General features: G+C 38.4%; 1 protein-coding gene and 1 long non-coding RNA gene across 2 annotated transcripts in view; one reads left to right on the top strand and one right to left on the bottom strand.

Moving 5' to 3' along the window:
• Nucleotides 1-19,608, bottom strand: part of LOC145438132 (uncharacterized) — a 235,280-nt gene that overhangs the window by 7,187 nt on the left and 208,485 nt on the right. The window lies entirely within an intron of this gene.
• Nucleotides 10,731-19,147, top strand: LOC145437024 (uncharacterized). Its single transcript, XM_080314192.1, has 3 exons — nt 10,731-10,958; nt 11,325-11,560; nt 17,285-19,147. Exons 1-3 carry the CDS (start codon nt 10,784-10,786, stop codon nt 17,480-17,482), a joined length of 609 nt encoding a protein of 202 aa, XP_080170318.1. The 5' UTR covers nt 10,731-10,783; the 3' UTR covers nt 17,483-19,147.

The raw sequence follows: 19,608 nt of genomic DNA, 5'->3' as shown, positions 1-19,608 counted from the left end.
GCGACTACATCCACTTTCTGACCATGCTTCTGGTTACATAATATTTATAGTGCACAAAAATTAATTCACTACAGCTTGTTATAGACAAAGACATTGTCAAAACCAGGACTAGGTTCGGGTTACCCTATTTTTGTAACACAAATTCCGGACGCTTTTAAGCGCCCACTAGCGGATCTCAAAATGAGCTATGAGCACATTGTTGATCAATATGACGTCACACCAGAAAAGCCTTGTCTATCAACTAGAAGTGGTCACGATCCGGTTCAGGAGTATGTCGTTATGTGTTGTAAGTTGTAAACCGGGCCGAAGCCACATTGTTCAGCCCCCTCTCGCCCAAATAAACACTGATCTTGAGCCCAAAGTAGGATAATCAATGCAACTTATGAGGGCCTACTATATGCATCTGTTCGTTAAATGATTTGCATGAATTATGTCAATAATATTGGTTCTTCTATATATTACTGTATAATTTGATCCTCTCTCCGCCCACATGATCAGAGTTAGCGGTAAAGCTGGTGGAGGATGATGACTTCGAAAATGCAAGGAGCGTAATTGTATATCGTAAGGTCATGTCCAAACGGGTTAAGCCGACTCTATCAATATACCGTTATCTTGTAATTGCGATTATTTCTGTAACTGAATGTTAATTTTATTTATTTTTGATCGCAGCTTTTGCGAGGTATGTAGTCTCCATATTAAAACCAATATACGTGATACCTACTAAATCGCGCGCAGCGCGAAGAAAAATTTAATGTAGCATAAATCTGCCCTAAAATGATATTATTTATGTTGATTTAGGAAAAAAGTATGAACTTACTTCAAAATTCCGGACATTTAGGCAAATTTTAGAAATTCCTTCCGGACGCAGTTTCAACAGTGAAATTCCTGACATGTCCGGGAAATTCCGGACGTATGGCAACCCTAGGCTAGGTACGATATGGAATGGGAATTTCCATACTACATACCCACCTCAATCGTTCCTTACCATACTTAACCCTTTACCATACCACATAGCAACACTCTTCCATACAATATTTGATACTTTTTCCATACTTTTGCAACTTGCCCAACTTCTCAAGTAATATTTTTTATATGTGGAAAATTTCCGGCGTTTTTATTCTAGTTACTTTGAATGAAATCATCCATTTAAACATTTTCGTCACCTTAGAAAGATGTGTCGAATCGCAATAAGTTATGTTAACTCAAGTCACGCTTACAGATAGGGTCAAAACAGTTCTATTGAATATCGACACCAAATAAACCTTATAGCTCTCCTACCTAAATATATAATAACAGTGTAAATGAGTAGCCTACTTTTCTCAGATATTCTTATAGATTTAGTAATGCTTTTAAATCCCCCAAAAAAGTGACTTTGCAATTACTGTTCATCCGAATATCGTGCATTTGTACCCATATAATTGCTTTATAATATATAGTTTATTCAATTAGTTGCGATGGTACGTTCAAAATGAATCTCGTTCGTGGAAAACCTGCAAACATTCGTGAATGCGACATGATGTTCATGCGAAATCCCTTCCTGTCAAAATCTAGAGATGACGGATATATTAACAACCCTGTTATAAATTAAACATTACCATTTTATATCGCCTCGCTCGACTCCTCATCACAGGTACGGTGATATCCCATAACAATGAACTCGGGCTTCTAGCATGCGGAAAAGGGGTCTGGAGGTGAAGCCACCATATGTTGGGTTGATAATCCGACGCAGTGAGAGGGACAAGATAACGTTTTTTAGGGCGATTGGGCTGAACTGGCACTGTTTCCGGCGCCAGAACCTTTCACTCCATTCGTAGATTATACTGTTTTCGTTTTGTGTGGAAATTTATATTTTAATGGATGTATACTTTTACCACTGGTTTTATGAGTAGTTTATTTTGCGCCCCAGCAATCTATATTGATGTATCAGATGTATATCGTCACGTGGTATATTTGTATGACTCGGCGAAAATGTAGGGCTCTGTGATGCCTTGCAGATCAACATAAGTGTTCTGCATTTTGGTAAAGGTTAAGAACCACTGTTCTATTGCTACGATCTCGTGTATATTCATGCGTCATGGATGTTTCTATTGCGGCGGCGTCGTGGTGATAGCACAGGGTAAATTCTCAGGGGCCGTAATTTTTCAAAATTCAAGCAGTTACTACTGATATGTGGTCATTGGTTGATATTGATTAGCGTGTTTAATACTTTCATACACAACGGAAGTAGAAAAATACAAATCGAGCGCAAGAAATACTTTCATATATAGGCTAAATAATATAAGCAAGTGAAGATATTTGTGAAGATATTTGTATCTGAGGCCGCTCATTTTAGTGCAAACTTTAGCTTAATGATTGTGTATGAACTTTAAAGGAAAGCGGATAAGCTTGGACATGCCCAAAATACATATACCATTGGTTGCTACTATATCATTAGTCACGGCGACCACTTCAGGGATCAAATAGACTTGATGAGGTTTTCTGACTCCCAACGACCAGGTTGTAAAGGCTAATGAGTTGTACGATAATTTCAAGTGGAGGATCAAATATCAGCCTATCCAGATGCTGGCAGGTCGAACCATGCCCCAGTAGTAGTAAATAGTACCAGGAACGATCAACGAACAGCAGCGTATTTGTAGGCTACATGTATTTTTATGGTGCGATAAGCTGTTAAGATATATACATTATTCCAATCGGCTCCCGTACACAGAGAAGGGGGGTGTAATGCCGCTGCAGGTCTCCGAAATTGCGCAAGAAATCTATAACATACATACTTTCATATATAATTAATTATAACTTATATGAGCGTCGTATATGGTTTAAAGCTCTGCTAACCCAAGTTCAGCCGATGAACATTTTACGCTAGACGCAATATACCAGAACAGTATTGTCGAACAGTTGTCATGACGGAGAGAAAACGTTGCTATGGATGTTGAGCCAGTGAGATTTCTGCGTAAGACGGACTGAGCGGGGTGTAACTTTGTGTTGCAAATCACAAAGAAATGTTATGATAGTTGTTTGGTTTGAAAATTCTATCGTTTTTAATCCTGGAAAAGGGTAAGTGTGTGTCTGACGATCAGCGTGCCCGACCTAATATAATTACTGGCGAGAAGACCCAATATCACTAGTGCTGTAAATTCGCTCGGTCACATATTGCTGTTACAAAAGGTGGTTAAAGAAGTCAACAAAGTTACTGAAGTAGAAGAAATGGTGACATAAAATTCTACCCAAGTACGAGTGGAAGTGTTTTCGAAGCGGCTCAGTAGAAGTAGAATATCCAGTCTTAAGATACTACTGAAGTAAGCAAGTGGTGTCGAAAAAATCATAAACACGCTGTCATTGCATATCAACATATGGAAACTTCTGCATTGTGGCGGTGTCCAAAGTAGTCTAATCATACCTATATCACAGGGCGTAGGCTTATACATGTTCAACAAAGCCAGAATTTCATGGCATCTAGTTCCTTCCGTGGAATATGTTGGTTCCCAAAGGGAATTCTCGGACCGGAGCGTGATAGTGAAGCGTTCGGCTTCGTAATCGGTGATCCGTGGGTTTAATTCACAGCCATAGGTCATATCAAAGATCTAATTAGTAACACTGGTATCTATGACTTCGCAGCCTGGCGCTCAGCATTACCGGGATAACATGGGGTGGTGCAAGACTTGGAAAGCCGTAGCCTACATCTGCATATTCCTTGTCCAGCGGCATATGTACATTAGGCTTGTTCAAAAATAACTTTTTTTCCAAATTTAACTCGCTTGATGACAAAATTGTCAGGTTGCCTAAAAATAAACGCTACACACCAATTTTCAGTCAATTCCGACCAGTAAAAGCCGTGAAATCTTGAATATAAATTTCGACCAATTTTAAATTCAGAGTATTTACGGTAGCAAATTTCGACTCTTCGTCATGACCAAACATCTTGTTCCAGGCATTCCTGAAGTGATAATTATGCTTTTTCCTGGGCTCCTCCTAGCCACCTCATCCGCGTCAGCGGTGTCTTACAAAAAGCCTAGAGGTGGGCCGTGCTATAAGTCGGCAGTTACGGAAATTACAAAGAATATCGGCCTGGTGTAAATGACCATAGCAGTCGACAAACACCATGAATACCCCATAACAAACAAAAAATTCAGAGTATTTACGGTAGCAAATTTCGACTCTTCGTCATGACCAAACATCTTGTTCCAGGCATGCCTGAAGTGATAATTATGCTTTTTCCATGCGTTTACATCTTGATAAAGGCCTCTGATATAGTTTGGGTGATGAAATTGCTAATATATGAAAAATCATTATGACACCGATAAGCTAGAACTACATTGCAAGATCCCCGTTGTCGTTGTTGATTAATAGTTGATTGAAGATTATACCGCAAGTGGTTTTGTTCGCCGTATCCAAAAAAGCATTTAACATCTACGGGTGGGCATTACATTACGAAATTTAAACTCAAATGTATGACTTCGCAGCGAGAACAAATTCCACCACGTATGGAAAAAATATGTGCGTCAGTCAACAAGTTCTTTACGGTGTGAACGATATTCTTTTTCCGACACGTGTCCTCGAGAACTCTTTTCTGATGTCCATAATTGCGACATGTCAATAAATAATGGGTGACACTCTCTTCTTGACCACACGTTGAGCAATTGGCTGAATCTGCTATTCCTAATTTGAATTGGTGCGCTTGTAGTCCGCAATGTCCGGTTTGCAGTCAGAACAAAATCGCTTGATACCTTTTCGGTAGTCCATTCACGTCTGCTCTGTGGTAAACCGTTGGAAAACATTCCTTATATTGTTGTGACACTTCCTATTGTAAACAGCGGTTATTCCATAGTTCGACGCACGTCTTCCGACGCGAAGCAGCGATTTCTTGTACAGAAGGTTTGAATTCATTCGTTTGCAAACGAGCTTGACTCGCTCGTTGTCCGGCCAATTCAGCTGAATTTCCACTCCCGGGAATTTGATAAGGACCAGGTATCCAAACAATAGCGATCTCGTATCCTGCCTCCGATATCCGATGGATCGTTTGTAAAATTGGTGCGATGATATGATGCGATCGTCCATAAAAATTGTCAATCGCTTGAATTCCGCTCAAACAGTCCACAAGTATTAGTAGATTGAAATTGCTGTTTTCCACAGCCTAAGCTTATTCCCACCAATTCTGCAGTGAAGGAACTCGATTCTTTTATGATAGTGATAGTTGGTAGTACGCGATACACTTAACGCTGCCTCAATACCTGTCGTAGTTTTTGATCCTTCAGTGAAAATCCGCAAGTATCCTGGGAATCGTCTACAGATATGTTCATTGATTAGCGGTAACAAAGAACTACATTGTTTAAAATGCAGACTCGTCAATGTTAAATCTATACGTGCTCGACGCAACGTCCAAGGTGAATGGGGTATTTCACTCAACTGCAACAAAGCATATCCATTTTCGTCGCAATTGGGTCGATATGAAATTTGATTGAAGCAAACGAATCTTTCCTTTTCGGCCACTGTTCCTCCCCCGATATCTAGACAGGCTGCTCTTGCCACGGGTGCTGCAAATCAGCATTCACCTGGGATCTGAATTTCATACATAACTACCTGTGTCGTAGGTCCAGGGGTATTTCCCCACATGCGCAGACAGTATGGAAATGATTGGAGTGCTCCTCATCCCTCCGCAACAAAGCCGCAGCGCGTTGTTTTGTGGCCGCTAGACTTTTTCTAGATATCGTCGGTGACCAAAATGAAATGCGTCAATTCCATATTCAATTATAGATCGAATAAGACTACAATACAAGGTTAGCATATAATTTCTTTTGCAGTTCCACAAGAGGTTCCCGAAATCATCCGCAGATAGTTAATCGGGCGGTGCATTTATATAGAACATGTAGTTTATATAATAATCGTTTGTCGAAGATAAACCTGAGGTACTTTGCCGATTCGGCTGTCGCTATGTTCTGTTTATTGTATTCAAATTGGGGATTTGGTATTTTCCTTTTGTTGCTAAAAACAACCGACGCCGTTTTTGTTGTATTGACATTCATTTCCCAATGATCACATCTCTGTTTGAAACATTTCAAGTCGTTCTGTAAGGAGTCGAATACCTCGTTCAGATTCAGTCCAGACTCCCCAGACACAAGATCGTCTACAAACAGAGCGTTCTTGATGGAAAGACACTCTTGGAAGGTCGTTAATCATGATAAAAAATGGATTGATTACGTTGCCCTGTATACAATGCCTGTCTCGACTCTCGATATCGAATGTCTGTGACAGATCAATACCCACGCGACCTTGAGCTGTTCTCTACGATAGGAATGACGACAACAACCTAATGATTTTACCCCGTAGACCGATTACAAAATTCTTTGACAGAAGACCCTTGCGCCAGACAATGTCGTTGGCTCGTTCAAAGTCCACAAATATTGCTACTGCAGAGCGTTGATTACACCATGTAACAACAAATTAGTTGAGCCGATTTTTTGATATTTCCTACACCTTATTCCTTATTCAAAATGTTTCTGGCATTAATTTGCCTCAAGTGTCGTTTAAAAATGTCATTTTAAGCTTTTTAAAGTTCCTGCATCATATTTTTCAAGCTTCTTTATGGAATTTCCTATTAACTGTGACGTCACAATTATCCATCATTCAATTCACAATAGTTGGTTGTTAGTAACAATCATCTTTGCAGTGTCAGTTAGTCATTATTGGCTACAGCAAGCAATCTCAAATTCCTTTTCGTTTCGTTCTGTTAATTCACTGATTGTGGATCTAGTGAGTATAATATCATCATTAATGTCAACATCACAAATGTAATCTGCCTGATGGCTGATTTTGATATATCTGTGATCTGTATATCAGTTTGAAACAAGTTACAGACACAAGCTACAGACCCAAATCATGCAAACAAAACTACTTTGGAGTGTTTTTGAATTGTTTCCATCCTTTTAATCTATGGTAGCCACTGTATGAGTATATTCCTTCGTTTTGTCAGTGTGATTGTTCGTCCAATGAGGAATTATGCGTATTATTACAGGGCAATTTTGAGTAAAACGAGAAATCACAAAAAGTGACATTTCTCAAAGACTAGTAACAATTCAGAAGAAACTTTTGTATTTTAGTGATTGGTTTGGAATAGCAAAACACAATACACTAACATTTTTACTCAACTAATATTTTGCAAAATTTTGTGACATGACGTTATTTGTGGTTCAAAATAAGAGAAGATTTTTCATAACAGACGCAAGTCACGCAAACAAAAAACCATTCTGACGATTTTTAAAGTGTTTGCATTGTTACTTAATGCATGAGTAAGCTATATTTGTTAATATTAACTGTTTCATTAGCGTTTTCTTACCTCCAATAAAGAATTATTGTGATTAATAAGGAGCAATTATGAGTAAAATCAAAATATAGAGAAATTGACATCTCTTCGAAATTTGGGATAGGCTTACTTCTGGAAAAATTTTGATGTTTTGGTAATTAGTTTGGAGTACTAAAATACACTACATAAATTTTTTTAGCAACTAAATCTTTTACAAAATTTTGTTACATGGTTTTATATATCGTTTTATGGATATCATCATGCAGAGCTATAGTATATGGTCAAGTGTGCATCGGCCTGTTCGATATCCAGACTGAACAGGGATCAGTATATCATGGTGTTGCAGATACCATTTTAATCGGTTTGCTATCATTGTCGCCATTATCTTAGAGAGATGTTTGGTTAAAGCTATGGAACGGCAAGATTCTGCAAATCATCTCTTTTTCCCGGATTTGAGTATCGGGATTATGATGGAATGAAGTCAAGCCTTGGGCACCGTCCCCTCGCTTTAGAAGTCGATGTACAGACGTAATACTAAGCGCCCCTTGAAAACGATAGTGATATATATCGCATATGAATACTTTCAGTACTGTAATCCAGGAACATAAAGAGAAAACAGGCCAACTAGGTAAATGCAGTAAAATATATTTCATAGACTTTGGGCGCTATATTTTGTCGCACCAGTGTGAATTTCACCTAATCTGAGTAAATGAGCTTGCGGATGTTGTCTTCACAATGCAATATGACATTTGTTTTCATGATATCTTGGGGTAGAATGTCTATATTCCTCTGGCAATAGAACTACTACTGGTCAGACATTATGTCGACTTTCTAAGATCCCACATCATTCTCCAGACATTTATATTATGAGAACTTGAGTATCTCACGATTCGATGTTCAAGGAATTTCAGGTCATCATTAGGTTGATTGCGATGCTCGTCTCATGTTTTGGTATTTGAGACAACGACCCGTAGATATGCCATGTTGAGCTCACTGTGCAATATTTGCTTACCCGTTATCTTTTCATTGGAACGCAATCATGTGGTGTATTAAACTGATAACTGTTGCTAATAGAACCCATTGATTCTAACTTTTTACTGATTCCAAATTCGCAGTTCGACAAGCATTAGCATCAGTCAGTGGCCCAGACAAACGAAGCCGATTGCAATTGGAAATGGCCCACATGCCAATTATTGACATGTATGGTACTTCAAATATGATCTTTATTTGCTCGAAAACCCATAGAAACCAAATTTGAACATACCAACTTTATAGAGCGTATTATTCACTGTCAGAAGAAAAAACTATTTTTGCAGTAGTGCAATAAAGCGCATTCCCATATTACTAGGCTGAGTGAAGACAATTGTATGGAAAGACAATAATCAATAATCAGGAGATTATATTTTTATCCGATCAAAAAACACACAATGTACAGTGCAATAAGACACCGTGCGATGTAATGAACATTTAGGAGGATGCCGAACAACGCACAGTTGCGGCCTCTAAAACTGACATTCACCTCGGCCTATTGCCCAATGCCACAGTTCCTTTTCAATGTTAATCTTTAAGCCGCGACGCGTTCTAGCTCTCCCCATTCCTTGCGAGTGCTTTCTTTCATCGGGTCTTTTTTCGCCACCAATTCTCGAGCATGACAATTATTATCAACCAGCTGGTCACATGACATATACCTCAAACATCCCATTGTTGGTTGGCGCAAGTTGACTACGGTACATATAAATTCCCTATGATGATGCCAATTTGCTAAAATTAAAAAATTACGCCTCAGCATTCGTATTTCACCTTTTAGATGTATATAGGAGTCGTGAAAAGCAAACATCATAACGCATTTGCGAGGAAAACAGCCACAACGTCGTCAAATCTACATCTGCACGACAAAAGATATTTTCGGGTATCGATATTAACCTGGGAAATACATTTCACTGTATTGTACATGTGTTTCCGTTCATTTTCTCTTCATGGTGCCCGATTTCAGCCTCGAAAGTATTTGATTTGCCATTTTATAACCATCGTTTTAACGAAACTATTTCAATTTCGTTGACTCATTTCCAGCAAATCAGTGTGAAATTTATTTTTCATTAATTAGCAATTTCATTGCCGATTCTATCACAGTCCAGTATCAAGATGTCAACCCGGGACAAAAAGCATCACTTTCCCTTCAGGCATGCCTGGAACACGACGTTTGGTCATGTTGAAGTATCGAAATTTTCTACCGTGAATACTATAAATTGAAAAATGGTCGAAATTTCTATTTAAGATTTTGCACGGTCTTGACTGGTCCGAATTGACCCAAATTTGGTGTGTTGCGTTTTTTTATGCAACCTGACAATTTTATCATCAAGCGAGTGAAGTTTGGAAATAAAGTTTTATTTTAACAGCACTAATGTAGCCTACATCATGCACTGAAATACTTGAAATCCAGCCTTCGCATGGCACACCACACCACCATATCTAGATCCTCTCATTTTCTTACGACGGCTGATGTTTTCTATCAAACATCTAAATCCTAGTATGTATGCATGTATGTATAATTGGGAATGGTGCGTATAACTGCAAATGGCTTTTTGCACCATGCCATTTGAAAATCGAAAGTTCTATACTATAGTATATCTAGTGTCATATTTCTCTACCGGATAATATGACAAATTCAATAACTGGTGTACTGGTATAAGGACTAGAGAGTAATAGTTCAATTTCCATTGGTATGTTATGATACCGCGCATTGTCCTGCAAATGTTGTCAATGTCGATCGTACTTTCTACATTCTAGTGGGAAGTGTGCTACCGTATCGGGTACTTGGCAATCTTCGCATAATCCATTTGGGTGACAAATAAATCCTCGTATGTGACGGAGACAGTTTAAACCGCGCTATCTTATCGGGAAGTGATACTCAGAAATGTGCACGGTGCATTAAACATAGTGGCAAGTCAAGAAATCACCATGGTTTTTGAAATAAATACGTCATGCAATTCAAGTTCCGTCGACGTACCGCTTTCAAGTTTATTGAGGGAGAAAGGTTTTTCCCTGTAATTCATGAAAATGCCACTTGCTTACATGTTTTGTTCCCACACAGATCAATAGTGACGCTTGTCGCCTAGTAAGGTCATGTGCGCAACGGCAGTAAGCTAGGAAATATTCATTGTCTTCAATTTCCAATGACTGGTTGGCGGTATAAAATTTGAATACTGCTTTCAAAAGCACGTTCATGATGAACGTTTATTGAAACTCGAAGAACTTTTCGCGTGTCACTTATCAAGAGCTACCGGCACGATAAAGGAAATACAGCAGAGTTGAATTCAAACCCAAGAGCAGAAGCATGACGCGATAAGGCCGAATTTATAAATAACATCAATGAAGCCGGAATATGTCAACAATGCAGCGCATAGCAATATAATCTGAAAAATTCACTGTTTTTGTAGATATAATCAATTATTTTATTGTTATGAAATAATTAGATTATATATTGACATGTCCGTCAGTTACGTCTGCATAACTGCCATATTGTTGCCATCAAGCCTGGGATTGATCGTTGATCATAACACTTCTGATGCAAATTCAAATGATCCTGTACTTCCGGAACAAGTTAAGGATTACGTGGACCAAAAGATATCCGATGTCACTAGGAAAATGCTGGAGCTTCACGGTAAGTGCCGTGTTATTTCCGCTATATGAGAGATTAAGACAAATCACTCTCTTGAGATGAAAAATTTATATAAACTATAATTGCTTTAAAGATCAGTATAATTAGAGCTGTGGTCATTTGCCTTGATTTTTATGGGTGCTGACCTTTTTAGTAATAGAGTAGGGTGTTGGAAATTCTCAAACCAGAAGCGGAGTCGCAACCACATCAAAGGTATAGCATTAAGGTAGAGAGACCAATCCATGCTTGATATTGAGTTTTTCACCGTTGACAATGGTTTGAGTTTGAATTTGATTGGAGATTAATTTGAAATTTAAATTTAAACTGAAGTGACTTATGTCGTAAAAGATCTCTTTATTGATATTCTAGGAATGTGTCAAGTAAGATACGGAGAACATTGTTTCTTCACTGAATATTATGGAATAGGACAGGTCAATCAACACGCCGCAAAATATATTTGCGAAGAAAAAGGCGCTGAGCTTGGAAATATATATTCGAAAAGTCAGTACGACAAGCTGGTATACTACATGACACCTTGGATTGCAGCTAGAGTGAACGAGCATCCAGGTTTCGGTGTCAGAACTGGAATGACTATCAACCCTCAAGTCAGTCATGAATTTTACTATAATATCTATAGGCCAGGGCTCCCGAACTTTCGATTTCTATCTATATCCAATCGAAATATAGTGAATTACTGCTACGTGAAATACTGCACAACGCGAAATACAGATACCGATCTATTCAGGTTATTCCGCCGCACCACGAGTGTGTGTATTATACTATTAACACATAGCACCGCCGGTTACATTGTAGCTTTCCATGAATGAGAAGTTACTGTCTCATTAATTGTTATTATGCTCTCTACACTTCAATCTCCATAGTGATAGCCAGATACCAACCTTAATATATAGATAGCGCTTTCACATGACGCTTCAACTGATCTGCAACCTTGTTTCTCGGTTCGCATCCTCAAAGGTCGTGTTTTCGTCTATTTCGAAAATTGAATTAAATTATTCAGAAACGAGCCTCCGATATAGCACCCGCTTAATTGGCATTCTTGTAATAGTCATTGGTATTTGATTTTCGTCTCCGCAACCCCAGAAAATAGGTAAACGACCACTAGTTTGGGAACATCTGCAATAGGCAGTAACATCACATCTACTATTACATGAATTATTGTACGTGAACGATTTGTATAATAAGCTACCTGATATGCTATGCGATAGCATCTACCGTTATAATATTCAAAATCAGAGCTATCTGATGGGTAGGCCTAAGAGAATTATTTCAACGCCTTCATCATGAAAATCATCATGAAAGTTGTTGATGGCCCCATACCCTGACGCATGAGCAATAATCAGAACTTACCCTCGAACAAATATCGAAGCCATGCACTATTTGGGATTTGGGGCCCTCAACAACCCTAATGTTAAACTTTCAAACATACAATATTTACCGAACTATAAAAGATGATACTACGTGGGGAAGACCCAGGGTTGTAACCAAGTCACATGGTTCCGAGTCACGAGTCAATCATACTTTTGTGGTTTTGACTCGAGTCGAGTCGAGTCATTTTCAATTCATCACAGACTCGAGTCCGAGTCCAAGTCACCGTTTAAAGGGTCAAGTCCGAGTCATGGTGTTATGACTCGAGTCGAGTCCAAGTCACAGTATTGAAGTCATGTTCAACTCATGTTTTCAATCCTGCTTGGGTGATATCGAATTCCTTGTTTGCGAAACATGCTAATTTTGTCCCTATCAGAGTCTTGGCACGTGTTTATTTAGGCAGATAACGGACAGGTCCTGACCTCATTTACCGATGCTAAATATAACTTTACTAATCTTAGAACATAAAATCAAATATCTCTCTTGTCAGTCTGATACATCACCAATACAAGCATTCAGTTTTTATTATGAGCACATCGACTATAGCTCACGAATAGCTGATAGAGAACCAACGAATTCACGTCTACATACTATCTGATAGAGAACCAACAAATTCACGTCAAGGTACTAGTTGATAGAGAATCAATAGATGCATGCTTATGTAGAGGTATTTACAACAGGCCAGCATGCTGTAAAAGCGTGCATGCAACTATGTGCATTGTGCACTGACAACAGAACAGATACCTTTTGATTATACAAAAGGTTTTCCCAATTGCATTACAGACTACATCGCAGTTACAGCATAGGATAAATAATTGTACAATGGGGCTGTTCAAAAACATTTTTCAAATTTTCCGGCTACTTCTTAAAATTGCTAGATTGCCTAAAAAATCAAATTTGGCTCAATTCCAACCAATAGAAAGCAATGCTATGAAAGAAAATTTTAGACTAATTACAAATAGAGATTTTAGAATTTTAGCGGCTATCTCATGATATTGTTACATTGTGTAAAAATATGATTCATAGCAAATTTGACTCAATTCCAACTAGAAAAAGTGAAGTTATTAGAGTAGAATGTCTTGGCCAATTTCATTCCTTTACTTCTTTAATTTAGTTTAATATTGAACCATTTAATGCAGTTCACATTTTGCAAAAAGGATGGTGGAACCAAGTTAACAGTGGGGCTGTTTTCAGCGTATTCTCATTCAGATATATTGAGTTCTCTTACCATATGCAAGATTGCTATCGAAAGAAAACAAAGTGAGAGCATTGAAAGCGTTGAAAAGCTCGAAATTTGAATCGTAGATCAGCTTATTTGCTCGCAACAGTTGAAAATTGCTATTTGAACTTGGTTTCGGGCCGAAACGGGCTCAAAACTCGACCGTCGGGTTCGGGCCGGGTTCGGGCTGAACTTGTCGGGTTCGGGCCGGGTTCGGGTCCGGCTCACCCGGCCCGCTTCCATCTCTGTTTTGGATATGAAAAAATAGTCGGCTTACTACTATCTAATTAAATTATATGAAAGAATTTCTCACTAAAATACTCCATTTATTTTCAAATCCAAAATATTCTCCTCTCACATCATTGATTCCACTTTTTTTTCAAATTAAGCCAGATTCAGTGTTCCTTTTATGCAACATAACAATTTTATCAAGTAACCACCTAGTAAAATAAAAAAGAAGTTATTTTAGAACAGCCATATTGTACAAACATCACACAACATTAGCCATTCATTATTATACTCACGTGCACAATGCACATACCTAACAAAACGTCAAATGGACGAGGGGCATTGTGTGTTTTCACAGACAGCAGATCAAATCAATGAGTTACACCTCAAAAATACTAATGTGGAAAGGAGATCCTCAGATATGTTAAAGCGGCATGGCCGTAGAATGAATCCACATCTACTGAATACACGTTCCACTAGTGCACTAGATGCAGGAATTGACAAGCATTTTTGAACCACACTGGAGAGCATTGAATACTCATTCTTTCTAGTCGCCCAAAAATGCAAAGAATCATCGCCTTCAAATCTACACATGAGCTTATCAGTCTCTTGACCATCTGAGTCATTTCATTGGCTCTAATTGAACTTTGCTTCAATTGTTTGCTTGTATAATTGAAAAGTCTTGAGTACTTTAATTGCGGAGGATCTATTACCTCTTAATCACTGGACGATTTTGTACAATGCATTATTGCTACTATGTATCATTTTCTGTTGTTTTTACGGTGGCATATCTGATATCAGACAAGTGCAACGAAAGCAGTGGTGACGAATAGCGATGTCGGCAGAATTCGTCGGATGCGTTGATCTAGCCATTACGATTCGCAAATTTCTTCATCTTCAAGTCATATAAAATAAGCCGAGTCAATGACTTGGGTCGAGTCATGCGTAATGACTCGAGTACAAGTCGAGTCAATCCAAATATTGACTCGAGTCGAGTCGAGTCATTTTCCCATTTCAAGAAAATGACTCGAGTCAAGTCGAGTCATAAAAAAATCGTGACTCGAGTCTGACTCGAGTCGAGTCATGACTCGAGTCATTACAACCCTGGGAAGACCTCCTAATATTGTCGATGATTAAAGATACGACAATCGTTTTCAGAGAATTTTATTTCACATCCTCGCGGCATTCAATTCAGACCAGAAAAAAACAAGCTTTGTCATGTGTCTATCAAGTTCCCATTCTCCCCACGCGATACAATATACACTGGAGTCAAGTCGAGTCATTATTAATTTGCAATCTCGCCAAGTCCAAGTCCAAGTCAGTGATCAGACGGTCAAGTCTGAGTCATGGTATTATGACTCTAGTCCGAGTCCAAGTCATTGTGTTGACTGCTCTGTTTCCAGTTAGAGTCTTAATAAATCCACTTTTTATAACTCTGTTTGGTGATATTGAATGGTGTCATTCAGAGATGGATCAATTACAATATTTTAATTCAATTACAATTACAATTACAATTACTTCCTTGCTTGTTTCAATTACATTACAATTACAATTACTCAGTGCTAAAAATATCAAATTACAATTACAATTATAATTACTGTTAAATATGTAATTATTACAATTATGATAAAATTTCAATTACTTTTAAACAGGTAATTGATTCAGTAAAGAGGTGTTCTTTGACAACCGTAGCGACGTAATTAGCAACAATCTCAAGCTATTCATGTTTCATTCCTGATATGTAGAATGCCCTTTAATTAAAAAAAACTCAAACGTATTCGAACTATTCCTAATCATGAGTACTGAAAACTACACGCACAGAAAAATGTTTCAAGCGACCGTTAAGAACCAAAGGTTTGAGTGACTAACAGGGAATGGGCTGCAGGACAGTCAATGAAATGTAATCAAACGATTAGGCTACTCAGAGCTGAGTGAGGATAATGAAATGTAATTAATAAGGCGTTGGCGATAAGGATAATACCGATAAGGTGCGTAAAATTAAAATAGATACAAATGGAAAGAACCTCCTTCCTGATAACTAAGAATTACAATATTTTGGTTCGCACTTCCATCTTCACTTGCTCGAAAACTGTTAGATTGCATTTGATGAACATTAGGGTGCGAAAAGTTTCTGGCCCAAGTAAATTCGGCCAAGATCGGAGGCAAGATTGGGATATCATATCTACAAATGCGTGATCAAGCTTGACGAAACCTTGGTTGGAAACTTGAATTTTTTTTTCTATTGATGCAACAAGCCTCGGTACTGGTCAGAGATTAAAAAAAAACTTTAACCGTGGTTTAGGAAATGGTTCAGCACAGGTTTCAGAAGAGTTTATTTGCTGTTCATCCATTTTTGAAATATTAAGATTTAGTTTAGCCCACTGGTTCTCTAATTTTTTTAGACACGCCCCCCGTTATGACAGTGAATATTTCGTGCCCCCCTTATCGTCATAGCACACAATGAAACCATTAAGTTAGCAATCCTTACATACAGTTTGATGGTATCGAAGGTTATGACTGTTGATGAGAGAATTCTCTAATACGAAATTCAGACTATACACCGAGCAATAATCGGGCCAAGCGCGGAAAAGATTTCAGTTCACTGGAGCGTCGCGCCCCGTTCAAATGCTTTCACGCCGCCCAATCGGGCATGCCCCCAGTTTAAGAACCACTGGTTTAGCCTATATTGTACTTCACAAAGTTTTCTGTTGCTACTGAAAAATGGGAAACAGTTTAGCGTTACTGAATTATCTAGTTATAACGCAGCACGCATAGAACGCAGATGTAAATAGGCTAATTATTACATGTGGTGACTGTTTACTAAGGCCGTCATCCTGGATGGTACCGGATTTTCACTGGTGCGACGAATAAATGATTAATTATTTTATTATTTTTGTTGTGATTGTCAGGTTTCCATGAAAATGTAATTGAGATTGTAATTGCACATAATTTTGATCAAATTACAATTACAATTACAATTACACAAAATAGAAATGCTTCAATTACAATTACAATTACAATTACATAAAAAAATGTAATTAATTACATTCAGCTCAATTACAAATTACAATTGATCCAACTCTGGTGTCATTTATATTATAATAATTCTCCTCACTTTTAACAGTTTCTGGTAGCATTTTCAAGTACCAGTACCAATAGACGAAATCCCAATAGCGTGGTTACTTTACCATTCTTCCAAATTGTAATGAAATGTCGGTCCTGGACTTCTGAATCTCGAGTCCAAGTTGAGTCAATGCACAGATTGACTCGAATCGAGTCGAGTCAATTCCGTATTTTGAGAAAAAAACGCGAGTCAAGTTGAGTCTTCGGAAAATCGTGACCCGAGTTGAGTCATGACTCGAGTCATTACAACCCTGGTGGGTTGTGACAAATGCTTGAAGGCTGGCTTGGAGACTGGCACCCTCATATACACACCGCTGCACAAACTTTGTATTTTTGATGCCATATCGTAGAGGTTAAAATGATATTTTTTCAGTCTAAAGTCGTTTACATGTCAGACGGATCCCGTGCTCCGTATACCCCTTGGGCTACCAGCAAATACCCAACAAGCAATGAAGGTGCTACAACAGTATGGCTGGTCATTTATCCCCAAGACAGCAATCGAAGCGGCATGGAGAATCACATCGAAAGTGGAGCCACGGATGCCGTTCTATGCCAAGTCAAAATAAAATAAGTTTTGGGGGGTCCTCAAATATGCTTATTGCTTTGTATTGAAATTTCATACGAATAATGTAGGCCTACTTTTGTACCCATATAATTAGGCTAGTTTATAATATTCAATGTTATCTCAATTCGTACTTAGTGGGACTTACGCGCCTAAATATCTCTGTTCCACATGACAAATTCGGTAAGATTGAACCTCGCATTCAAATTGAATTTGAGAAGATCGTCATGCTAAATCTGTTTGAACCTAATCGGGGGATAGCGTCGATATTACTATCACTATTATAGAATATTCACCAATATTTCGAACATCTCAAGAAAGGATTGGTTTACCTATGTAAGGATCAGGGCTGTTAATTTGGTAAATTTCACCAACGACTCCAACTCCAACTCCTGACATTTTCAATATACCGACTCCGACTCCCGAGTTTTCAAACGCACCGAATCTGACTCCGACTATTATCCCAACATAATTCCGACTCTGACTCCGACTCCAACAGTACTGCAAATTTACTTCTGAAATTATATGTCACGGTGATAGTTTAATGACTTTCATATAACCATTAAATACATGCAAACATAGTATTCAAGATGGCTTGAAAAATTGGTTCATTGTGGCACAGATCGAAATATACTCACTGCACAATTAACACGAAAGTATTTATTTCGAAATATCGTTCCTTTTTCATATCTTATAAGTTTATACATCATACACTTTAATATACCTTGATATGTACGAATCATTCGAACATGATATATATCCGATCCCACATAATCGGAAACTATTACAGAGATGTACAAATTTTCTCACTACGCGCTATGCGGACTACAAGCGCACACATTCTCACTACTAACGAACGGTGGTTCGAAACATTATTTAGGGAGTGGTCAGCATATGTCTACATGCACTTAGTCAAGTATTCGTGGACTAGGACTATACTTGTACTTTTTACTAACAATTTCTTCGATCCAAGCGACTGAGTTAGGCTACTTATTACTAGAAATATCTTTGATTTTGCCAAGCAGAAAGCAGCGCCTGCAGCGGTTGGATATATTTGGATCAATTATACTAATGATGTTGTCACTTTCAAAACCAAACGATTTATTCTCTTTCACGGCACCATGACATAATTCCAAAAATTGCACTAATTTGTGATTGCATCATCAATTTTGCGTTGGCCACGAAGATACATCTTGCAATGCTCTTCCGCTATGCAACTGAATTGCAATTTGCAAATAATGTCCAATGCTATCAATATCGGTACTAATAAGAGTGATTGTTGGTACATACAAATCCTATTATATTTATTATGAGTAACTTTAAGAGAACTTTTAAAGCACTTGTTTTCATATGAAAGAAGTTAGAATTGGAGTTAGGAGCATTTTCACAAACTCCGACCGCGACTTCAGCCAGTACTTTTTCATGACTCCTACTCCTACTCCAAGGAGTGATAAAACATTTTTAAGACTGCGACTCCATTAAGGAGAAAATGAGCGAAACTCTGACTCCGACTCCACCGACTCCGACTCCACAGCCCGGGTATCGATATTATGTGACTGGTGTTAATTAGGCCTACATGGTGCTATTTGATTATTAAGTTATCTCAAACTGATAATTTGTCTATTAATAATTGTTGAAATACAAGAGCATTACTGATATTTCTCTTTTTGTGGGTACGCTGTAGTTGGAATGGTACGAGACAAAAGATTCGCGTTCGTATTCAATCAGCGACATCCGTTTTGCCAATCAAAAGGTGGCGGAAATATTGACACCCCAATATGAAATATACTGACTAGGATCTTTACCATTTAGAGCAGTGGTTCCCAACGTGGGCGATTCGGCGGTCTAGGGGGGCGAAAATAACGAAGGGGGCGATATGGGGCGAAAACGGACGAGGGGGCGATAGGGGGCGAAAACAACGAAGGGGCGATGGCCCGTTAAAACGGCTATTTTGCAGTCGGGACCGGAACTGCCGCACCCCAAACCTCCCAGGTGGGGTGGGGAGCCCGAACTCGAAGGGGGCCCAAAATTACTTCGTGAATTTACATAACTTTTTTAGAAATTCGTGCAATCTTTTCAAAAAATTTTTGCGCTGCGCGCGATTTAATATCTCTATATATTTTGATTTTGGGATG

The sequence above is a fragment of the Botryllus schlosseri genome, chromosome 4 (assembly GCF_051294905.1).
Source record: "Botryllus schlosseri isolate E-star chromosome 4, Bs_hap1, whole genome shotgun sequence".
NCBI lineage: Eukaryota > Metazoa > Chordata > Ascidiacea > Stolidobranchia > Styelidae > Botryllus > Botryllus schlosseri.
This window is presented reverse-complemented; position numbering and strand designations above follow the sequence as displayed.